Here is a 23,744-nt window from a genome sequence, read left to right on the forward strand (position 1 = left end):
TCACTGTTTACTCGCTGATAACACTCTGTGGCGTCATGTGGCAGTTCATAACGATCTTTCGGGGTAAGTGGATGCTTCAGACCATTCGCCGGCTATACTGCAGACTTATGGCAGTTCGTTATTAATCATTTGGATTTACGGCGTGACGGCTTTCATGTGTGTGGCTGTGGTAATACGAGTTATGGGTTGTGGTCTCGCGAGGGGTATTGACTGGTCTGAACAAGCCAGTATGTCAGGGGTGAGATGGGCCCGGGGTTGTTGATATTCATTTGGCCATCGTTAATGTTGATGTGAGACGTTTGGCCTTGATGCTTACTGTGTTTCAGCCAGATCAGACTTCCTGAATAAATGTAGGCCCAGCCGATACTCCGCTAGGCTGGTTTTGTTGGTCAGTAGGCCTATATGTTGGTTTGAAAGCTAAAAGAAGCTTAGCTTTGAGTGGGCACATTGCACCCTTCTACTTAGAATTTAGTTAAAATTTCTACCACAGAAACTGTGATAATGATGTAAAAAAACGACTCTTTAGTACATTGTTACCCAACCTCTCACCGTCTGCTACTATAATGTAGCCTACATGTTGATATTGAGTAATTGGGTCATGAAAAGGTCAAAGAGGTAACAATTACTAGTGGTAGCTGTTAACTGCGGTGCATCGCTGAACATCAATGCTATTGAACATCAATGCCATTCATTTAGTATAGAGCTAACAGCAAAGAAGGCAATTAAGTTTGGCTGGGCCTGTGAAAGCCAGCGATATAGAGATATGTACTGAACGAAATTATAAACGCAACGTGCAACAATTTAAACTATTTTACTGAGTTACAGTTCATAAGGAAATCAGTCAATTTAAATAAATTCATTAGGCCCTAATCTATGGATTTCACATGACAGGCAGGGGTGCAGCCATGGCACCACCTTGGGAGCCCACCCACCGGGGAGCCTGACCCAGCCATTCAGAATTCATTTTTCCCAACAAAATGGATTTATTACAGACAGAAATACTCCTCAGTTTCATCAGCTCTCTGGGTGGCTGGTCTCAGACGATCCCACAGGTGAAGAAGGTGGAGGTGCTGGGCTGTTGTGGTTACACGTGGTCTGTGGTTGTGAGGCCAGTTGGACGTACTGCCAAATTCTCTAAATCGACATTGGAGGCAGCTTATGGTAGAGCAATTAACATTCAATTCTCTGGCAACTGCTCTGGTGGACATTACTGCAATCAGCATGCCAATTGCACACCTCCTTAAAACGTGAGACATCTCTGGTGTTGTGTGACAAAACTGCACGTTTTAGAATGGCCTTTTATGGTCCCCCGTGTAAAGATCATGCTGTTTAATCAGTTTCTTGATTTGCCAGACCTGTCAGGTATCTTGGCAAAGGAGTCATGCTCACTAACAAGGACGTAAACACATTTGTACATCACATTTGAGAGAAATAAGCTTTTTGTGTGTAACAAACATTTCTAGGATCTTTTATTTCAGCTCATGAAACATGGGACCAACACTTTACATGTTCAATTTATATTTTTGTTCAGTGTACTATAGTTTGGAGAGATGGAAAGAGATACAGAATATATAGCTACAATTCTGAGAGATCTATTGGCACAGACAGCAGTCTGTAGCCAAGCTAAAAGACCGAGCCTTCAGAGACTATCTATTATTCAAGCAGCCAATACACTCAGCTCCACCACCACCATTATCCCCCAGTGTCTGAGCTCAGCTCAGTTTCCAATGTGGTGCTAGCGTAGCCACACACTGGGTGTACTCAATGAGGCTGTGAGAATGCAGTGCCGTTCCGTGTCGTTGTGTGTGTGCCTGTAAGGCCTGCGAGACAGTGAGGAGGTAGTGGTACAGTACAGTACTTTGGCTGCCGTAGGCTGTACAAGCCATCTGGAGAGATGATCAGCCAGACCGTGTTTTTTCCCCTCTCTGCTCTTAGTGGTGTCTGTTCTGTCTTGCAAGACTTCAGGCTAATTTAGATATGCTAAAGCTATGATACTGTAAAACAGATCAAGTTGTCTCACTCTTCTTCTCTGTCTCTGTCTCTCTCTGTCACGCTCTCTCTCTCGATCTCTCTCTCTCGCTGTCTCTCTCTCTCTCTCTCTCTGCAGTTTGCTGTTTCGTGGTCCATAAGAGGTGCCATGAGTTTGTCACGTTCTGCTGCCCCGGGGCGGATAAGGGTCCCGACACAGACGTAAGTAGCCGTGCCCCCACCCTCTACCCCTCATGTTCTCACCGCCTCTCCACTCTTAGGGTCTGTAAGCTTCTGTCAATGGACCCCTAGCGAAAGGGGGCACCGCCAAGGCACATATCTTCTAAGGATGAGTCCCAAATGGCACCCTATTACCATATAGTGTATAGCTATGTTGGTATAGGGTACATTTTGGGATGCAGGCTAAGTATATGGTTACTCTCAAAGTGACAGCCTTGCAGGACGGACCATACGTCCTTGTCTCGTTCACCGGGGCTGACCATTAAGGAAGAAGAATGAGTCTGCTCCTTGTTTGACAGGAGATCATTGTGTGTGGAGGCCCAGAGCTGTAGTATCATACATCACCTTGCTCTGTGTATTGGGAGGCCAGTCTAGATTTTTTGGCTTGAAGTTGTGGGAATTGAATTTCGGCAGAGTTCTTTGGTTTGGTATCATAAAGAAGTTGGCTCTGTACTCTACTTTCAAACACCTGACAAGAACTTTCCATTTAAAATGGTGCGTTTTGAAACGGATAACAAAAAGGACCACCTGGACAAGTCCAGATGGTCCCTCCCCGTTTGTGTGTTATTTTCTCAATTTGATGCCTAATGAACGCAACCGGTCACGTTAAATTCAATGACTTTGGACACGTCTGCTTTAGTCTCACTCTGGTGGTGGGTCGGATAAGGAACACTGTGTCCAGGACAGGGCTCTCTGGATTAATCGTACCAGCTGATGGCCAGCTTACCTCGTTTCACCCCAATATACCTAATTTATCTGCCGAAGGGTCACTTTGTCCCAGTCATTATGTCACTCGAGGACACTTCCAGGTCCACTCCAAAGCACTCAGATGTGTACACTCGTTTACTCCCTGTTAAGATCTGGGACATGGGGGATATCCCCCATGATTAAGACTTTTGATTGACCCCAGTAGTCTAAATAAATGACAACCCACACCAGTGTCATACTTGGCAGTGATGAAATCCCGCTATGCCCTCAGACGAACCATCAAACAAGCAAAGTGTCAATACAGGATTAAGATTGAATCCTACTACACCGGCTCTGAAGCTCGCCGGATGTGGCAGGGCTTGAAAACTATTACAGGGAAACCCAGACACGAGCTGCACAGTGACGCGAGCCTACTAGACAAGCTATATACCCTTTTATGCTCGCTTCAAGGCAAGCAACACTGAAGCATGCACAAGAGCACCAGCTGTTCTGGATGACTGTGTGATAACGCTCTCTGAACTAAACCTTTAAACAGGTAAACATTCACAAAGCCGCTGGACCAGACGGATTACCAGGATGTGTACTCCAAGCATGCACAGACCAACTGTCAAGTGTCTTCACTGGCATTTTCAAACTCCCTAACCGAGTCTGTAATGCCTACATGTTTCAAGCATGCAAACATAGTCCCTGTGCCCAAGGAAGCGAAGGTAACCTGCCTAAATGATTTCCGCACCGTGGCACTCGCGTTGGTAGCCATGAAGTGCTTTGAAAGGCTGGTCATCACTCAATTTGCATACCGCCCCAACAGATCCACAGATGATGCAATCTCTATTGCACTCCACACTGCCCTTGCCCCACCTGGACAAAAGGAACACCTATGTGAGAATGCTATTCATTGACTACAGCTCAGTGTTCAACACCATAGTACCCTCAAAGCTCATCAATAAGCTAAAGACCCTGGGACTAAACACCTTACTCTGCAACTGGATCTTGGACTTCCTGACTGGTCTCCCCCAGGTGGTAAGGGTAGGTAACAACACATCTGCCACTCTGATCCTTAACACTGGGGCCTCTCAGGGGTGTGTACTTAGTCCCCTCCTGTATTCCCTGTTCACCCACGACTGCATGGCCAAACATGACTCCACAACAACATCATTAAGTTTGCTGACGACACAACAGTGGTAGGCCTGATCACCGACAATGATAAGATGGCCTATTGGGAGGATGTCAGAGAACTGGCAGTGTGGTGCCAGGACAACAACCTCTCCCTCAATGTGAGCAAGACAAAGGAGCTGATTGTGGACTACAGGAAAAGGTGGGCCGAACACTCCCCCATTAACATCGATGGGGCTGTAGTGGAGCGGGTCGAGAGTTTCAAGTTCTTTGGTGTCCACATCACCAACGAACTATCATGGTCCAAACATACCAAGATAGTCATGAAGAGGGCACGACAAAACCTTGGCATGGGTCCCCAGATCCTCAAAAGGTTCTACAGCTGCACCATCGAGAGCATCCTGACCGGTTGTACTGTGTACGGCCCAGTACATCACTGGGGCCAAGCTTCCTGCCATCCAGGACCTAAACAATAGGTGGTGTCAGAAGAAAGCCCATCAAATTGTCAGAGACTCCAGTCACCCAAGTTATAGACTGTTTTCTCTGCTACCACACAGCAAGTGGTACCGGAGCTCCAAGTCTAGGACCAAAAAGCTCCTCAACAGTTTATACCCCCAAGCCATAAGACTGCGGAACACTTAATAAAATCGCCACCGGACAATATACATTGACCCCCCCCCCCCCCTCCCTTTTGTACACTGCTGCTACTCGCTGTTTATTATCTATGCATAGTCACTTCACCCCCACCTACATGTACAAATTACCTCAACTAACCTGTACCCCCGCACACTGACTCGGTACCGGTGCCCCCTGTAAATAGCCTTCACACTGACTCGGTACCGGTGCCCCCTGTATATAGCCTCATTATTGTTATTGTGTTACTTTTTTATTTTAGTCTACTTTATATTTTCTTAACTCTTCTTAAACGGCAATGTTGGGTTAAGGGCTTATAAGTAAGCATTTCACAGTAAAGTCTACACTTGTTGTATTCGGTGCATGTGACAAATAGTTTGATTTGATCACATTAAAAAATATGGCTAATTTTCAGCATCTGTGTTTTAAATCTCTCCAGAATAAATCTTACTTGGATCTCCACTTAGATTCCATAGCAGTGGATGAAGAGTGACTCCTAGTACTTTCCTCTGTGGGAGTGTGTCCTCTGAGCCCTGTTAGGTGTGAAGGTACACTAGCCTGGCCTAGCAGCACAGCTCTCACTGTTTGCATCCCAAAACACATCCTATTCCTTATACAGTGGGGCAAAAATGTATTTAGTCAGCCACCAATTGTGCAAGTTGTGGAAATAAGTATTTGGTCACCTACAGACAAGCAAGATTTCTGGCTCTCACAGACCTGTAACTTCTTCTTTAAGAGGCTCCTCTGTCCTCCACTCGTTACCTGTATTAATGGCACCTGTTTGAACTTGTTATCTGTATAAAAGACACCTGTCCACAACCTCAAACAGTCACACTCCAAACTCCACTATGGCCAAGACCTGCACCAGGCTGGGAAGACTGAATCTGCAATAGGTAAGCAGCTTGGTTTGAAGAAATCAACTGTGGGAGCAATTATTAGGAAATGGAAGACATACAAGACCACTGATAATCTCCCTCGATCTGGGGCAAGATCTCACCCCGTGGGGTCAAAAGGATCACAAGAACGGTGAGCAAAAATCCCAGAACCACACGGGGGGACCTAGTGAATGACCTGCAGAGAGCTGGGACCAATGTAACAAAGCCTACCATCAGTAACACACTACGCTGCCAGGGACACAAATCCTGCAGTGCCAGACGTGTCCCCCTGCTTAAGCCAGTACATATCCAGGCCCGTCTGAAGTTTGCTAGAGAGCATTTGGATGATCCAGAAGAAGATTGGGAGAATGTCACATGGTCAGATGAAACCAAAATATTACTTTTTGGTAAAAACTCAACCCGTCGTGTTTGGAGGACAAAGAATGCTGAGTTGCATCCAAAGAACACCATACCTACTGTGAAGCATGGGGGTGGAAACATCATGCTTTGGGGCTGTTTTTCTGCAAAGGGACCAGGACGACTGATCCGTGTAAAGTAAAGAATGAATGGGGCCATGTATAGTGAGATTTTGAGTGAAAACCTCCTTCCATCAGCAAGGGCATTGAAGACGAAACGTGGCTGGGTCTTTCAGCATGACAATGATCCCAAACACACCGCCCGGGCAACGAAGGAGTGGCTTCGTAAGAATCATTTCAAGGTCCTGGAGTGGCCTAGCCAGTCTCCAGATCTCAACCCCATAGAAAATCTTTGGAGGGAGTTGAAAGTCCGTGTTGCCCAGCAACAGCCCCAAAACATCACTGCTCTAGAGGAGATCTGCATGGAGGAATGGGCCAAAATACCAGCAACAGTGTGTGAAAACCTTGTGAAGACTTACAGAAAACGTTTGACCTCTGTCATTGCCAACAAAGGGTAAATAACAAAGTATTGAGATAAACTTATGTTATTGACCAAATACTTATTTTCCACCATAATTTGCAAATAAATTCATTACAAAATCCTACAATGTGATTTTCTGGAGAGAAAAGAATTCTCATTTTGTCTGTCATAGTTGAAGTGTACATGTGATGAAAATTACAGGCCTCTCATCTTTTTAAGTGGGAGAACTTGCACAATTGGTGGCTGACTAAATACTTTTTTGCCCCACTGTATAGTGCACTAAGTTTTGACCAGAGCCCTGGTCCAAAGTAGTGCACTATATAGGGAATAAGATGCCATTTGGGACTCAACTTCTTTCTCCCCCTAATGGCGTTCTCTGCGTGTCCCCATAACTGGAGATGTCATTCAAGCTCCTCAACCATCCTCTGCCTTTTAATATAGCGCCCGGCGGATGACACACAAGCTCTAAAGAAAATAGTACGTGCTAAGGCACATGTGTCAAACTCATTCCGCGGAGTGTCTGCGGGTTTTCCCTCCTCCCTTGTACTTGATTGATGAATTAAGGTCACTAATTAGTAAGGAACTTCCCTGACTTGGTTGTCCAGGTCTTAATTAAAAGGCAAAAACAAAAACCAGCAGACACTAGGCCAGCGTCTCCCAAACTCGGTCAACGGGAACCCAAGCGTGCGTGTTTTGGGTTTTGCCTTAACATGCTTACCACACACCGGTCGAGTCACGTGCGCGAGCGTGGCAAAATAAATGTATACATGCATGTTATTCAATCATTGCACCCACGCTGCTCGCGAGGGCCAACGAGCGTCTGCGTTGCCAGGCACACTGCAAGTCCTGCTAAGCTGAGGTCGGTTAGTTAGTTGCCAATTGCCATATAAAGTCCAAAGAAGAAAAATAAGTCTGGAAGGAGGAGGGATGACTAGAATCGATTCAGTTGACCGTTTTATGTGTGGATTAATTGTCGGAGTAGAGAACCTTGTGCATTTTAGGTAAAATAACAACTCAATGTTGATATCCCAGGACAAATTAGCTAGCAACAGCAAGCTAGCTAGCTAGCTAGCTAAGTAGGACAAATTAGCTAGCAACTGCAAGCTAGCTAGATAAATTGCCATAAATGTTTAATGCTTTTCGACCTATCCCCAAATGAATATAATTGGTACAGAGTTTGTTTTGATATTTCAACCTGTGTGTCGGGATCACGTTTGGTTTGGGGGGACAAAATCCATTTGCGCACGATGGCGGACCGGTTTGGGCATGATGTAACACAGCCGATTCAAATGATCAAAGCTTGATGATTAGTTGATTATTTGAATCAGCTGTGGAGTGCTAGGGCAAAAAAATAAACAATCAACCCCTTGGGGTCCCGAGGACCGAGTTTGGAAATACCCTGCACTAGGCCTTCCATGGAATGAGTTTGACACCCCTGTGCTAAGTGATTTTCTTCGCCAGTGTGGCTTACAGGGGTTATAATGATAAGGGCAGCTGGTAACTCCCCATTTTTGTCAGCATTACAAATATATGTTCATGTCAATTATAGTAATCCAACTTTATGGATTTATTAGGGCAGAAGTTGTCATTAGGCACAGATCTAGGACCAGCTTACCAACCCCTAAACTTAAACTTGTGAAGAACATGGTGACTTTAGATCTAGGGCAACTGCATCCTATCAGAGATGTTATTAGCAAATGTGTCATCTGGGGCCACATTTCTCAGCACACAGTAACAGATTGTTGAGTTACATAATGTAAGAAAAGCACTGTTCCTACTGAAATGTGTCTGGTTCATGGGCTTACAGAATGCATCCAAACAAAAACTCTGCGTTTTATTGAGTCTGCTAATGTAGCCATAATGACTGCCGCGAGCCAACGTTAGCCTCGCGAAATACCCACATCTTAATCATTTAGCCCATTCCACATGGGAGATGCATCCCAAATGGAACCCTATTGCCTATATGGTGTACTACTTTTGAACAGGACCCATTAGTGCACTATATAGGGAATAGGGTGCCATTTGGGACGCAGTGAAGGTTGTACAATGCGGGAGGATATTGGCGTTTGTAATGCAGGGGGATATTGGCGGTTGTAATACAGGATATTTGCTCACCACAAGGAGTTATTGCAATGTGAATTGCCCAGCCAGGATAGAGTCACTGCACATGTTAGCTCTATGTGCAGTTTCCCCTAGCAACCTAATTGCTAGGTGGGCAGAATCCAAAATAAAGGGTGAAATACTAGGTGCATAAACCACGGTTCTGTTCCAAATGGGACCCTATTGCCTATATTGTGCACTGCTTTCCACAGGGCTCTGGTCAGAAATAGTGCACTAAATAGGGAATAGGGTGCCATTTGGGACCCTAACCCTGTCTCTGTCTGACTTAGAGCACTTCAGCAATATGGAAAAGCAAACACACTGAAGAATAGGTTCTGAAGTGTACTGGAAAGGTCTAATGAAAAACTATTGCGCTCACTTCAAGCAATCTCCAAATACCATCCTTTCCACTTGATCTATAGGGCCGTGTTTTCCCGGAGGCAGGATGTGGATCAATTAGCTAGGTTAGTGCAATTAACTGCTTCAAAATGGTTTCATTTGGCCACTCTGCTCTTTGTTGCCAACACAGGCTTGGCTAGTATGTGTAGTGTTTTGCAGAACAGGCTTGATTAATAATTTAGGCCTGGGAATTGCCCGGAACCTCACACAATACGAGATCGCAATGCCTATTTGGCGATATGTGTTGCGATTCTCACGATTCTATATGTGTTGCGATTCTCACGATTCTATATGTGTTGCGATTCTCACGATTCTATATGTATTGCGATTCTCACGATTCTATATGTGTTGCGATTCTCACGATTCTATATGTGTTGCGATTCTCACGATTCTATATGTATTGCGATTCTCACGATTCTATATGTATTGCGATTCTCACGATTCTATATGTGTTGCGATTCTCACGATTCTATATGTGTTGCGATTCTCACGATTCTATATGTATTGCGATTCTCACGATTCTATATGTATTGCGATTGTCACGATTCTATATGTATTGCGATTCTCACGATTCTATATGTATTGCGATTCGAGACTGTGATTTTATCTGATGTTCCAAACATATCGCTCACCATACGTCTGCTGCAGAGAGACGAGAGAGAGAGAGAGACGTGAATAAAAGAGTTTCGATCAGTCATGGAAATAAAAGTGCTAAAAACAGAATGGTTCCCTATTTGAAAAGATGGAGAACAAACTATGAGGGACAAATGTTGGTGCAGGTACAGCCAACTAACACACAAATAACATTGCGATATCGTCAAAGCGATACGATATATCGTCAGAAATAATAATCCCGATATGTAACTGTGTCATTTTTCTTTTCTCCGTCACTATTAATAATGCATGGATTTCCTGGTCTAGATTTCCCTTGTCTGCTCTGGTTTGAGCAGAACTTGACCTGGGGGTGACATGGTTCTCTGTGCTCAGAGACAGTGGGGGAAATAAGAGTCATCAACGTCCAGCCTGAACTCTCAGCCTTAAAGAGACTCCGGCTGCGTTCCTATTGACACCCTATTGTGTACTACTTGGGGCAATACGTAGGCTGTGTTTACTCAGGCGACCAATTCTGATCTTTTTTTCAGTAATTGCTATTTTGACCTATCTGATGTGATTGGTCCAAAGACCAATTAGTGTGTGTGTGTGGGGGGGGGGGGGGGGGGGGGAATCTGAATTGGGCTGCCTTGTGTAAACGCAGCCATCGAGTCTTGGTCTAAAAACAGTGCACTATATAGGGAATAGGTTGTCATTTGGGATGCAGCCGTAGCCTGAGAGAGCCAGTGGCTGAGTCATGAAGGACCCTTCCTGCCTCCCTCCCCAGTCTATGAACCCAGGAGTCTGAGTAGGTCCTGCCGCATGCCAGACGGTAAATGTAACCTGCTAGCCGCCCACGTGTCTATGATGTAATCCTGCCCGTCTCTGGCATACTCCAACCCCCCTCTCCCCCCTTTTCACCCCTCGCCCCCTACGGAGTCGAATACCAGCGTGTGCTCTCAGTAGCACATGCCCCTGCGCTTCCATGTCAGGCGACAGGAGGTTGGTGGCAGCTTAATTGGGGAAGACAGGCTTGTGGTAATGGCTGGAGCGGAACGAGATGGAATGGTATCAAATACAACAAACACATGGTTTCCATATGTTTGATGCCATTCCATTTGATCCGTTCCAGCAATTGTGAGCCGTCCTCCCCTCAGCAGCTTCCACTCTGTGTCAGACATTCCAAAGAAAACGTTGCTCACGCGCAGAGTGCTGGAAATTCGAATCGACATTTTTGTGCTTAGCACACTCTTTCTCATTTTTTTTTTGTGTTGACATGTACAGCGGAGCAGAGGGTGCCACTGTCCCTGCCTCTTTAGCCAAATGAAAACCCACAACCTCTCTTCTCTTTCTCTCTCTCCTCTTTATTTCTCTCTCCTCTCTTTTTCTCATCTTTCTCCTCTCTCTCTCTCTCTCTCTCTCTCTCTCTCTCTCTCTCTCCCACTCTCTCTTTCTCGCCTCCCACTCTCTTCTCTCTCTCTCCTCTCTTTCTCCGCTCTCTTTCTCCTCTCTTTCTCTTGCGCGCGCGCGCACACACACACACACACACACACACACACACACACACACACACACACAGTCTCCCCCTCTTCTTTCTTTCTTTCTCTCTATTTCTTTCTCTCTTTCTCGCTCTCTATCTCAGCACAGTCATTGGAGCCTGCGTTGCTCCTGATAACTGTCACATAGAATTACATTCATGAATGAGACCCAGGCTAACTAGACTACAGCAGCCCCATTAATTCAGTGCGGCCGAGGAAGTTTGTGTGTGTGTGTGTGGGGGGGGAGTCAACAAGCTTAATACATGCAATGTTGTTAATGAGGTCGCTTTAATGAGCCTCTTGTTTGAATCATTTATAATAAGTACAAATACATGTTTTTTTCCCCTATAATAGCTGCTTCCCAAATGGCACCGTATTCCCTGTATAGTGCACTGCTTTTTGAACACTGACCAGGGGCAGTGTTCAAAAGTTGCGCACTATATCGGAAAATAGGTTGCCATTTTGGACACCGCCAATGCCTCAATGCACAGGATGCGAGGCTGAATGCCTCTTTTGTCCCTGCCACACAAATGAATGGTGTCGGATCACAGACTCTGTATAGCTAATGAGGTTCCTCACACCACACATAGCTAGTTATTATGATCCACTGTCATGCAGGCTGCTCGATCAAACGGCGCGAAATGAAAGCGAGACAATGAATGAACATGAGGTATTACTCATGACTACCATCTACTGATGTGAAAAGAATGATGCCATCTGTGGTGAGACTGTGACCTAATATCAGTCGTCATAGTTGTCATATACAGTACATGTATATATGGAGTAATCTGGTTATCAATTCGTGTATGTACAATGTTGGCAAAAGATTACTTGCCAATGTTATTGAGCTAATGCTTATTTTCTTAACTAACTATAGGAATAAAACTGTCATCCCTTTTCAGCGTTCCATCAAGGGTCAATTCAAGGAGAGATCCCTTATTTCGTTGAAGAGTTTCATTCTAAAACGTTATACATCAATTTTCAGAAATGTTGGTAAACTAGCTTTTATTGCCTGTTCAACTCTGAGTGTTGTTTTGGGCCCTGCACAGAGTAAGTTTATTATTATTTTTTTTACTTTTTTTTTAATCTGAAACTATAAAGTGACACATCATTTGAAATCTACAGGTATTGTGTTTTTGGAAATCACTTGATGGTTTCAGAGAGACGAATAATGTTTTGTTGCAAAATGCTAAACTCCTCTCACTGTCAACTGCGTTTATTTTCAGCAAACTTAACATGTGTAAGTATTTGTAAGAACATAAGATTCAACAACTGAGACATAAACTGAACAAATTCCACAGACATGTGACTAACAGAAATGGAATAATGTGTCCCTGAACAAAGAGGGGGGTCAAAATCAAAAGTAACAATGCAGCTGGTGGCCACACCAGATAATGACTAAGTACTGCAGTGCATCTCCTCTTCATGTACTGCACCAGATTTGCCAGTTCTTGCTGTGAGATGTTTCCCCACTCTTCCACCAAGGCACCTGCAAGTTCCCGGACATTTCTGGGGGGAATGGCCCTAGCCCTTACCCTCCGATCCAACAGGTCCCAGACGTGCTCAATGGGATTGAGATCCTGGCTCTTCGCTGGCCATGGCAGAACACTGACATTCCTGTTTTGCAGGAAATCATGCACAGAACGAGCAGTATGGCTGGTGGCATTGTCATGCTGGAGGGTCATGTCAGGATGAGCCTGCAGGAAGGGCACCACATGAGGGAGGAGGATGTCTTCCCTGTAACGCACAGCGTTGAGATTGCCTGCAATGACAACAAGCTCAGTCCGATGATACTGTGACACACCGCCCCAGACCATGACGGACCCTCCACCTCCAAATCGATCCCACTCCAGAGTACAGGCCTCGGGTGTAACGCTCATTCCTTCGACGATAAATGTGAATCCGACCATCACCCCTGGTGAGACACAACCGCGACTCGTCAGTGAAGAGCACTTTCTGCCAGTCCTGCGACGGTGGGTGTGTTGCCCATAGGCGATGTTGTTGCCGGTGATGTCTGGTGAGGGCCTGCCTTACAACAGGCGAACAGTCTGAGCCCTGATGGAGGGATTATGCGTTCCTGGTGTAACTCGGGCAGTTGTTATTGCCATCCTGTACCTGTCCCACAGGTGTGATGTTCAGATGCACCGATCCTGTGCAGGTGTTGTTACACGTGGTCTGCGGGACAGGAAGGACTGTCTTAGTCGTATCATAGTACAGACATTGCAATTTTTTGCCCTGGCCACATCTGCAGTCCTCATGCACGTTCTCACAGATGAGCAGGGACCCTGGGCATCTTTCTTTTGGTGTTTTTCAGAGTCGGTCGAATGGCCTCTTTTTAGTGTCTTAAGTTTTCATAACTGTGACCTTAATTGCCTACCATCTGTAAGGTGTTAGTGTCTTAATTAACAACTGTTCCACACGTGCATGTTCATACATTTTTTATGGTTAATTTGTCTTGTTTTGTTTTCAATGACGGCCTAGGAACAGTGGGTTATGTCTTGTTCAGGGGCAGAACAACAGATTTTTGTTTACCTTGTCAGCTCAGGGATTCGATCTAGCACCCTTTCGGTTACTAGTCCAACGCTCTAACCACTAGGCTACCTGCCGCCCCATTGAACAAGCATGGGAAACTGTGTTTTAACCCTTTACATTGAAGATCTGTGAAGATATTTGGATTTTAATTCATTATCTTTGAAAGACAGAGTGAAAAAGGGCCGTTTCTTTTTTGCTGAGTTTATATATCTGTCTCACTCTCAGAGAAAACAGTAGCACCGCTAGGTTTTACACCGTCAAATTTAACAAATTCTACATTTGTGACATCAATCTTTCTATACAGTAATATGAGATATGTATAGTGGGGAGAACAAGTATTTGATACACTGCCGATTTTGCAGGTTTCCCTACCTACAAAGCATGTAGAGGTCTGTAATTCTTATCATAGGTACCCTTCAACTGTAAAAGATGGAATCTAAAACAAAAATCCAGAAAATCACATTGGATGATTTTTAAGTAATTAATTTGCATTTTATTTCATGACATAAGTATTTGATACATCAGAAAAGTAGAACTTAATATTTGGTACAGAAACCCTTGTTTGCAATTACAGAGATCATACGTTTCCTGTAGTTCTTGACCAGGTTTGCACACACTGCAGCAGGGATTTTGGCCCACTCCTCCATACAGACCATCTCCAGATCCTTCAGGTTTCGGGGCTGTTGCTGGGCAATACGGACTTTCAGCTCCCTCCAAAGACGTTCTATTGGGTTCAGGTCTGAAGACTGGCTAGGCCACTCCAGGACCTTGAGATGCTTCTTACGGAGCCACTCGTTAGTTGCCCTGGCTGTGTGTTTCGGGTCGTTGTCATGCTGGAAGACCCAGCCATGACCCATCTTCAATACTCTTACTGATGGAAGGAGGTTGTTGGCCAAGATCTCGCGATACATGGCCTCATCCAGCCTCCCCTCAATACGGTGCAGTCGTCCTGTCCCCTTTGCAGAAAAGCATCCCCAAAGAATGGTGTTTCCACCTCCATGCTTCACGGTTGGGATGGTATTCTTGGGGTTGTACTCATCCTTCTTCTTCCTCCAAACATGGCGAGTGGAGTTTAGACCAAAAAGCTCTATTTTTGTCTCATCAGACCACATGACCTTCTCCCATTCCTCCTCTGGATCATCCAGATGGTCATTGGCAAAATTCAGACGGGCCTGACCATGCGCTGGCTTGAGCAGGGGGACCTTGCGTGCGGTGCAGGATTTTAATCCATGACGGCGTAGTGTGTTACTAATGGTTTTCTTTGAGACTGTGGTCCCAGCTCTCTTCAGGTCATTGACCAGGTCCTGCCGTGTAGTTCTGGGCTGATCCCTCACCTTCCTCATGATCATTGATGCCCCACGAGGTGAGATCTTGCATGGAGCCCCAGACCGAGGGTGATTGACCGTCATCTTGAACGTCTTCCATTTTCTAATAATTGCGCCAACAGTTGTTGCCTTCTCACCAAGCTGCTTGCCTATTGTCCTGTAGCCCATCCCAGCCTTGTGCAGGTCTACAATTTTATTCCTGATGTCCTTACACAGCTCTCTGGTCTTGGCCATTGTGGCGAGGTTGGAGTCTGTTTTGATTGAGTGTGTGGACAGGTGTCTTTTTATACAGGTAACGAGTTCAAACAGGTGCAGTTAATACAGGTAATGAGTGGAGAACAGGGGGGCTTCTTAAAGAAAAACTAACAGATCTGTGAAAGCTGGAATTCTTACTGGTTGGTAGGTGATCAAATACTTATGTCATGCAATAAAATGCAAATTAATTACTTAAAAATCATACAATGTGATTTTCTGGATTTTTGTTTTAGATTCTGTCTCTCACAGTTGAAGTGTACCTATGATAAAAAAAAATGACAGACCTCTACATGCTTTGTAAGTAGGAAAACCTGCCAAATCGGCATTGTATCAAATACTTGTTCTCCCCACTGTATGTAAAACATTTACATTTTACATTTGAGTCATTTAGTAGATGCTCTTATCCAGGGCGACTTGGTAAGTGCATGCATCTTAAGATGACTAAGGGAGACAACCACATATCACAGTCAAATATACAGGATACCAATACACCGTTCCAGAACAAAGAAAATTCTGTATGTAGCGTTTTGTTAAAAAAAAAACTCTACCCATAAGCAGATGTGGATATAGGTTTTTCCAAAATAAACTCTTCATATATTGTTGAATGTGTGGCTCAGTTGGTGAAGCATGGCACTTGCAACGCCAGGGTTGTGGGTTCGATTCCCACTGGGGACCAGTACAGAAAATGTATAAAGTCACTACTGTAAGTCGCTCAGGATAAGAGCTTCCGTTAAATGTAAATGTTTCCAATGTATATGAATACACTCATGGCTGTTTAGTCATACATTTTCCTTTACTTCGTGAGAGTGAAATATGAAGTCATAAAAGCACTACTCATTCCTACTCTAACAGTTTTATTGGAACAAGAATGAATCATGCAAAGCCTGTAGCAGAAGTATGAAATTAATCTTCTATATTGTGATGTACTGTATATATGCATATTATTTGCATTTAAGCATATTGTGGCCCTCAACCTGCCAGAAGTTGTTCTTCAATCACTGGTCCTAGAGACCCACAGAGCGTTTGGGCAGGGCAGGCTTTTATTCCAGCCCAGCACTAACACACTCCGTCACCTAATCACAGAGCCCTCAAATAGTCGAATCGGGTGCATTGGCACCAGGCTAGCACAAAAACCTGCGCTCCCTGTGGTTCTCTAGGACCAGGGCCGAAGAACTGCGGGTTCCAACGACTGACCAGTCAGACGAGAAGAGAATAAAATGAAGAGAATAAAAGGAACTTTTGTTGATAGAGCTTGCAACGCCAGCAAAGAGGGTTCAATACCCGGCCACCACCCATACATTTAACAAAACGCTTGACTGACGAGTCGCTTTTGCTAAAAGTGTCTGCTAAATAGTGCATTATTACAAGAAAGAAGACGTGTGTGGTGAAGAGATGAGAAGACGGTGTGTGTGGTGTTCCCATGCCCCCTTTAAGCCAGGGGACAGGGGGTAAAACAGTGTTTATTATGTCTAGTAAATGTTTATTATGGACTTTGGCCCCGTGTCCAAGGATGCCTGAAAACTCTCTCTCCCAACTATCTGCAAGGGCTAATTTAAGTTTCATTACAAATAATGAAACACAACCAGACCTAGTGAACATATCGTCTGTCGGTCTACTTAAATATTTAGAATGTTTTTGCTTAGCCCGGGGAAAGGGCCACTTCGCGTTGTGCCTGTCGATGAGTCTGACAGCACATGTTTTAGTAATAGTACATAGTGAGCTGCAGTATGTTACCCTGGTGAAGCACTTGTCCCGTAGCAATAAGCCCCAATAGCTCATAATGCGACGGTGATTGAAGACGATAAGGACCTATAACACTGTTTTGATAAAGGCATAAAGCGTTTACCATCGTCCAAAACATATGTACTGCGGTGTTCTAGATTTTTTGGGGGGACCGTTGGCTTTCATACTTTTCGAAGTCTCCGCGCAGCACATTCAAATGAGTAGAGGACGTGTACCGGCGACGCGCGTTGGTTGGGAATTGTCGGGAGGTTCGCGTTCGAGCTGTACGTCCCCCGTAGCTATGTCACAATGGGACACCGGACTGTCACGTCCGAGCATCTGTGGATTATGAATTATGCGTAAAGCTCCCAGTCTAAATAACCTACAGCTCAGTCCCAGTGAGCAGAACTGGCTGAAAGGACGTCATTACAACCTGTTTACAACCACAACTTGTTGTAATCTACAACCAGTTATCCACTGGGTGTAACCTACAGCCCAGTGTTTTGACTCATAACTCACTGATTCCAAACAGTGATGAACTATCACTGGAGAGCTTGTTTAATAACATGGCTGCTGAACTCATGTAAACTTTGACGTAGGCCAGTAGACCAACACGTTGGTGATTGTACCAAGCTACATGCCAAGACCTCAAAATCACATGTCATAAAATACAATAGTCCTCCTAAATATGGGAATGGTCCACCCCTTTCCTAGTCCATCACTCTCACAGCCAAATGAGCCTTCAAATAATGAAATTAAATAACACACACACACACAAGCCAATTGTGCTGACTGACCTGTTTAACTCTAGCTTTAGATGGATAGAGCTTGGCTGACTGGTCCAGTTGGTCAATGTGTGGAGACTGTGTTTGTGCTTGATGTGTGTATTTGCATATGCACGTGTGCATGTCCGGTAGATAGACTTGTGAGTGATTTGGGTTTTTCAGAGGCCAGACTATCTCCTTATTCCTTGATACAGTCATTAGTCAGACAGTGATTTATCACCTTCTCCCTAATCCTTGGTATAGTCATTCGTCAGACAGTGATATCCATCTCCCTGATACAGTCATTAGTCAGACAGTGATATCTATCTCTAGCTCCCTAATCCTTGATACAGTCATTAGTCAGAAAGTAATTTATCACCATCTCCCTAATCCCTGATACAGTCATTAGTCAGACAGTAATTTATCACTTTATCCCTAATAGTCATTAGTCAGACAGTGATTTATCACCATCTCCCTGATAGTCATTAGTCATAGAATGATATCTATCTCTAGCTCCTTAATCCCTGATACAGTCATTAGTCATACAGTGATATCTATCTCTAGCTCCCTAATCCTTGATACAGTCATTAGTCAGACAGTGATATCTATCTCTAGCTCCCTAATCCCTGATACAGTCATTAGTCAGACAGTGATATCTATCTCTAGCTCCCTAATCCCTGATACAGTCATTAGTCAGACAGTGATATCTATCTCTAGCTCCCTAATCCTTGATACAGTCATTAGTCAGACAGTGATATCTATCTCTAGCTCCCTAATCCTTGATACAGTCATTAGTCAGATAGTGATTTATCACCATCTCCCTGATGTAGTCATTAGTCAGTGATTTATCACCATCTCCCTGATAGTCCCTGACAGTAATTTATCACCATCTCCCTAATCCCTGATACAGTATTTAGTCTGACAGTGATATCTATCTCATTTCCCTAATCCCTGATACTCATTAGTCAGACAGTGATATCTATCTCTAGCTCCCTAATCCTTGATACAGTCAGTAATTTGTCAGACAGTATCTATCTCTCTAATCTCTGATAGTCATTAGTCAGACAGTAATTTATCACCATCTTCCTAATCCTTGATAGTCATTAGTCATACAGTGATATTTATCTCTCTAATCCCTGAAACAGTCATATCTATCTCCATCTCCCTAATCCCTGATTTAGTCATTAGTCAGACAGTGATATCTATTGACTACAGTACGGGAGGTAGAGATATACAGTGCATTCGGAAAGTATTCAGACCCCTTGACTTTTCCACATTTTGTTGCGTTACAGCCCTATTCTAAAATTGATTAAATTGTTTGTTTTTTCCCTCAATCTATCTACACACAATACCCCATAATGACGAAGCAAAAACCGTTTTACTGTTACTCAGTACTTTGTTAAAGCACCTTTTGCAGCTATTACAGCTTTGAGTCTTCTTGGATATGACCTGTATTTGGGGAATTTCTCCCATTCTTCTCTGCAGATCCTTTCAAGCTTTGTCAGGTTGGATGGGGAGCGTCAGTGCACAGCTATTTTCAGGTCTCTCCAGAGATGTTCGATCGGGTTCAAGTCCGGGCTCTGGCTGGGCTGCTCACGGACATTTCAGAGACTTGTCCCAAAGCCACTTTGCCCCAGTCTGAGGTGCTGGGGTGTTCTGGAGCAGGCTTTCATCAAGGATGTGCTCCGTTCATCTTTCTCTCAATCCTGACTAGTCTCCTAGTCCCTGCCGCTGAAAAACATCCCCACAGCATGATGCTGCCACCACCATGCTTCACTGTAGGGATGGTGCCAGGTTTCTTCCAGACATGATGCTTGGCATTCAGGCCAAAGAATTCAACCTTGGTTTTATCAGACCAGAAAATCTTGTTTCTCATTGGCTAAGAGTCTTTTAGGTGCCTTTTGGCATACTCCGAGTGGGCTGTCATGTGCCTTTTTTACTGAGGAGTCGATTCCATCTGGCCACTCTACCTTAAAGGCCTGATTGGTGGAGTGCTGCAGAGATCTTTCTCGACACAATCCGGTCTTGGAACTCTACGGACAATTCATGGCTTGGTATTTGCTCTGACATGCACTGTCAACTGTGGGACTTTAAATAGACAGGTGTGTGCCTTTCCACATCATGTCCAATCAATTGAATTTACCACAGGTGGACTCCAATCGAGTTGTAGAAACATCTCAAGAATGATCCATGGAAACAGGATGCACCTGAACTCAATTTCGAGTGACATAGCAAATGGCCTGAATACTTATGTAAATTAGGTGTTTCAGTTTTCTTTCCCCCCTGTCTGTCAATAGATGGTAAAACCAAAGGTGCTTGAGAACTTGTGGCTCTTTTGATTGGGGTCGTTCACCCTCGGCATGGACCTATACGAAGAGAACCGCTGCACCAAGTGGCGTTCCGCTGGGTGCATCTCAACAGCCTTACTTGGCTTCCTCTCCTCATCTTATTTCCTTCATCTGCACTGATGTGGGACATTTTGTTGTTCTGGGGAAAATATACCAGATAGACTTCACCTATTCTCTGGGCTCAGATGGAGCAGAGGAAGCCACTCTAGACTAATGAGATGAGTCCTCCTCCCAGTCCTGAGTCATGGTGCTGTGATGTCATCTCGCTCGAGACCCCTGCGTGTCTGCCTCACTGCTGAGAGTGTTGCTCTGGGCCCCGCTGCCCGAGCCTGAACCTAATTGGGTGCATCCATGCTACATTGATTTGACTAAAGTCCGCCCCCCACCACCTCTATGCACACAGACATGCATGGATACACAGAGACAAATGGCTCACACACACACACACACACACTCAAGCTGAACACTGACGTGCACAGATGCGCACACACACACACTCACACTATTTCTCTCTCACAGTGAGGCTTGTGTGGATCTTGAGGATGTGGCTAATGTATGTGGGGTCTGGCTAGCCTGTACTGCCTGGTTTCCCCTTTTAGTGCATCAGAGCAGTAAGACCTGGGTGGTAATGGAGCAGATTAGCTCTGGGATAAGAGACAAAAACGCACACATTCACACACATTCACTTTAGTGAGGAAATATGCGCACACAGACACACAGCCAAAATGACCCTTTGAAGTCTATAATGCAGTATCTCTCCTCTGTTTACCAGTGAGCTAGAAGAGCGTGGCGGCAGCACCAAAGCAGGACTTGGTGAAGGGAAGATCCCCTAGGTTCTGTTTACCAACAGCTCATCCAACTCCTAATGAGCACTAATGGACCTGGAGTCCGCCTCTCTGATGTCCTGTGACATGCCTGGCTGAGGGAGCATTTGGAACTGCGTCCCAAATGGCACCTTATTCCGTAGTGCACTACTTTTGGTCAACAGTAGTGCACTATATAGGGAGTAGGGTGTCACGTGGGACACGGCCTTGGTTTCTGGAGCTTTGGTGAGGTCTGTGGACGCTAGGCTACACCGTAAAGCACTGAAGCACTTTCTGGTGGAACATCCTCTGAGGGAAGGGGCTGTGCCTGGGTCTGCTGGCATGAAGCATACCCCCCCCCTCCCTTCGTGTCCTGTCACCTAGGGAGTCTGCTTCCTGGAGGTCTTAGTGGCGCTGCAGACCTTTTTTTTAAAGCAGGTTTGGTTTTTGTTTTTCTGGGCTGGCTCGTGTCTTGGTTCCCTCTGATCACGCACTCTTATTTACGCATGCATACACACACACACAGTGGGTCACCACTGGGACTTTTGACCCTACCCACACTTACTTGGGCATCATAATTGAACATTGCTGGAAGAGCAGGTTCGTGCGTTGATCAACCGTGGGTGAAGCAGCACTCTTTTTGTTTATCCCCATAATGGATGGAAAGTGCTCTGAGAGCTCATCTCTCACTTCCTCTTTACTTTACAGAAGGCCAACCTTGGAGAAACACAGGGAGAAGGTGTAGAGAGAAAAAAAGAGGAGGAAGATATTAACATAAGGTGTGTGAAGAGAGGGGGGGTCAATAGACGTTATGCAAGAGATGACATCAAGCCCCCCCCCCCCCTCCTTCCTTCCATCCTTAGGTCAGAGCCTCATGCTCAGCCAGGGAAAGTGTGTCGTCTGGACAGTGCCAGCGTCATGCCCGTGCTGTGCCCACATGGCAGCAGTGTGCGGTGCCCAGTGTTATTTGACTGTTTTGTTACCACGTGGACCAACTTGCATCTGTCACCATTGCCACGGGGGGGTGGTCTCATTCATTAGGGAGCTGTGTTGTCATAACCTCATTGTAGTCACACAATCTGTCACCTAGTCAGACCCTTCCATAACCCCCCCCGGTCCAGATTTAGCTGGCTGGGGATCTTATTTGGGCCAGGGCTGAATAAAATAGTTCAACTAATGTAATTCACTTCAGTGGATGAAAGTGTCATAAATAAATTCTTGAATCCACGCGCGACCCTCTCGCACCGTCCTCGCGAAGACCCTCTCGCCCCGTCCCCGCGAAGACCCTCTCGCCCCGTCCACGCGAAGACCCTCTCGCCCCGTCCACGCGAAGACCCTCTCGCCCCGTCCACGCGAAGACCCTCTCGCCCCGTCCACGCGAAGACTCTCTCGCCCCGTCCCCGCGAAGACCCTCTCGCCGCGTCCCCGCGAAGACCCTCTCGCCCCGTCCCCGCGAAGACCCTCTCGCCCCGTCCCCGCGAAGACCCTCTCGCCCCGTCCCCGCGAAGACCCTCTCGCCCCGTCCCCGCGAAGACCCTCTCGCCCCGTCCCCGCGAAGACCCTCTCGCCCCGTCCCCGCGAAGACCCTCTCGCCCCGTCCCCGCGAAGACCCTCTCGCCCCGTCCCCGCGAAGACCCTCTCGCCCCGTCCCCGCGAAGACCCTCTCGCCCCGTCCCCGCGAAGACTGTGTTGTCATAACCTCATTGTAGTCACACAATCTGTCACCTAGTCAGACCCTTCCATAACCCCCCCGGTCCAGATTTAGCTTGCTGGGGATCTTATTTGGGCCAGGGCTGAATAAAATAGTTCAACTAATGTAATTCACTTCAGTGGATGAAAGTGTCATAAATAAATTCTTGAATCCACGCGCGACCCTCTCGCACCGTCCTCGCGAAGACCCTCTCGCCCCGTCCTCGCGAAGACCCTCTCGCCCCGTCCTCGCGAAGACCCTCTCGCCCCGTCCTCGCGAAGACCCTCTCGCCCCGTCCACGCGAAGACCCTCTCGCCCCGTCCCCGCGAAGACCCTCTCGCCCGTCCCCGCAAAGACCCTCTCGCCCCGTCCCCGCGAAGACCCTCTCGCCCCGTCCACGCGAAGACCCTCTCGCCCCGTCCACGCGAAGACCCTCTCGCCCCGTCCACGCAAAGACCCTCTCGCCCCGTCCCCGCGAAGACCCTCTCGCCCCGTCCACGCGAAGACCCTCTCGCCCCGTCCACGCGAAGACCCTCTCGCCCCGTCCACGCGAAGACCCTCTCGCCCCGTCCACGCGATGACCCTCTCGCCCCGTCCACGCGAAGTCCCTCTCGCCCCGTCCACGCGAGACGTCCTCGTAAGTAGTTGTATTTATTATGGATCACACTGTCTACCAGGGACCACACTTCAGAGAGTGCAGCAGTTCAGAAAGCTGCATAGACAAAGCGATGATAGGATGCATTGATAGGACGGCATCCAGACCTACTGTATGGCCTTTCTCTTCTTTCTCTCTCTTTCTCCCTGGTTTCCTAGCATCGTCTAGCTTTGAGTTCAACCTGTTTATTTTCTCTCTCTCTCTCCGTGTCTTTTATTCTCTCTCTCCGTGTCTTTTATTCTCTCTCTCTAGTGGCCTTGTGATGGTTTGCCGTTTTTCTTGCACAGACGATGCTTTCCTGTCCTTGTCTGTATCTGTGGGTTCGGCAGAGCTAGACCAGAGACTCCTCTTTCTCGGCAGCATCTGGCAGGCTCTCAGGGCCAACTGGTTTCCCCCCATAGCCATGTATTTAGAGAGTTGGGTCATTGCAGTTTCTGCGTTATGATGCATTTACGTTATGACACGTGAATATTCTATGGTAGCGATGTTAGCTGCCGCCATTTAACATTACGTAGGGAATATTTAAACAATGTTATGTACAGTGTGGTCTGAAATGATGTACTCCCTTGATAAAGATGCGTAATAATG

At 46.1% G+C, this 23,744-nt stretch overlaps 1 protein-coding gene across 1 annotated transcript in view; it reads left to right on the forward strand.

Moving 5' to 3' along the window:
- Positions 1–23,744, forward strand: part of LOC110485978 (protein kinase C alpha type) — a 244,639-nt gene that overhangs the window by 69,754 nt on the left and 151,141 nt on the right. Inside the window, exon 3 of the mRNA XM_036940643.1 lies at positions 2,108–2,190. Coding sequence (XP_036796538.1) covers positions 2,108–2,190 — 83 coding nt within the window. The remainder of the gene's footprint in view (positions 1–2,107; positions 2,191–23,744) is intronic.

The sequence above is a fragment of the Oncorhynchus mykiss genome, chromosome 13, assembly GCF_013265735.2.
Source record: "Oncorhynchus mykiss isolate Arlee chromosome 13, USDA_OmykA_1.1, whole genome shotgun sequence".
In the NCBI taxonomy this organism is placed as follows: Eukaryota; Metazoa; Chordata; class Actinopteri; order Salmoniformes; family Salmonidae; genus Oncorhynchus; species Oncorhynchus mykiss.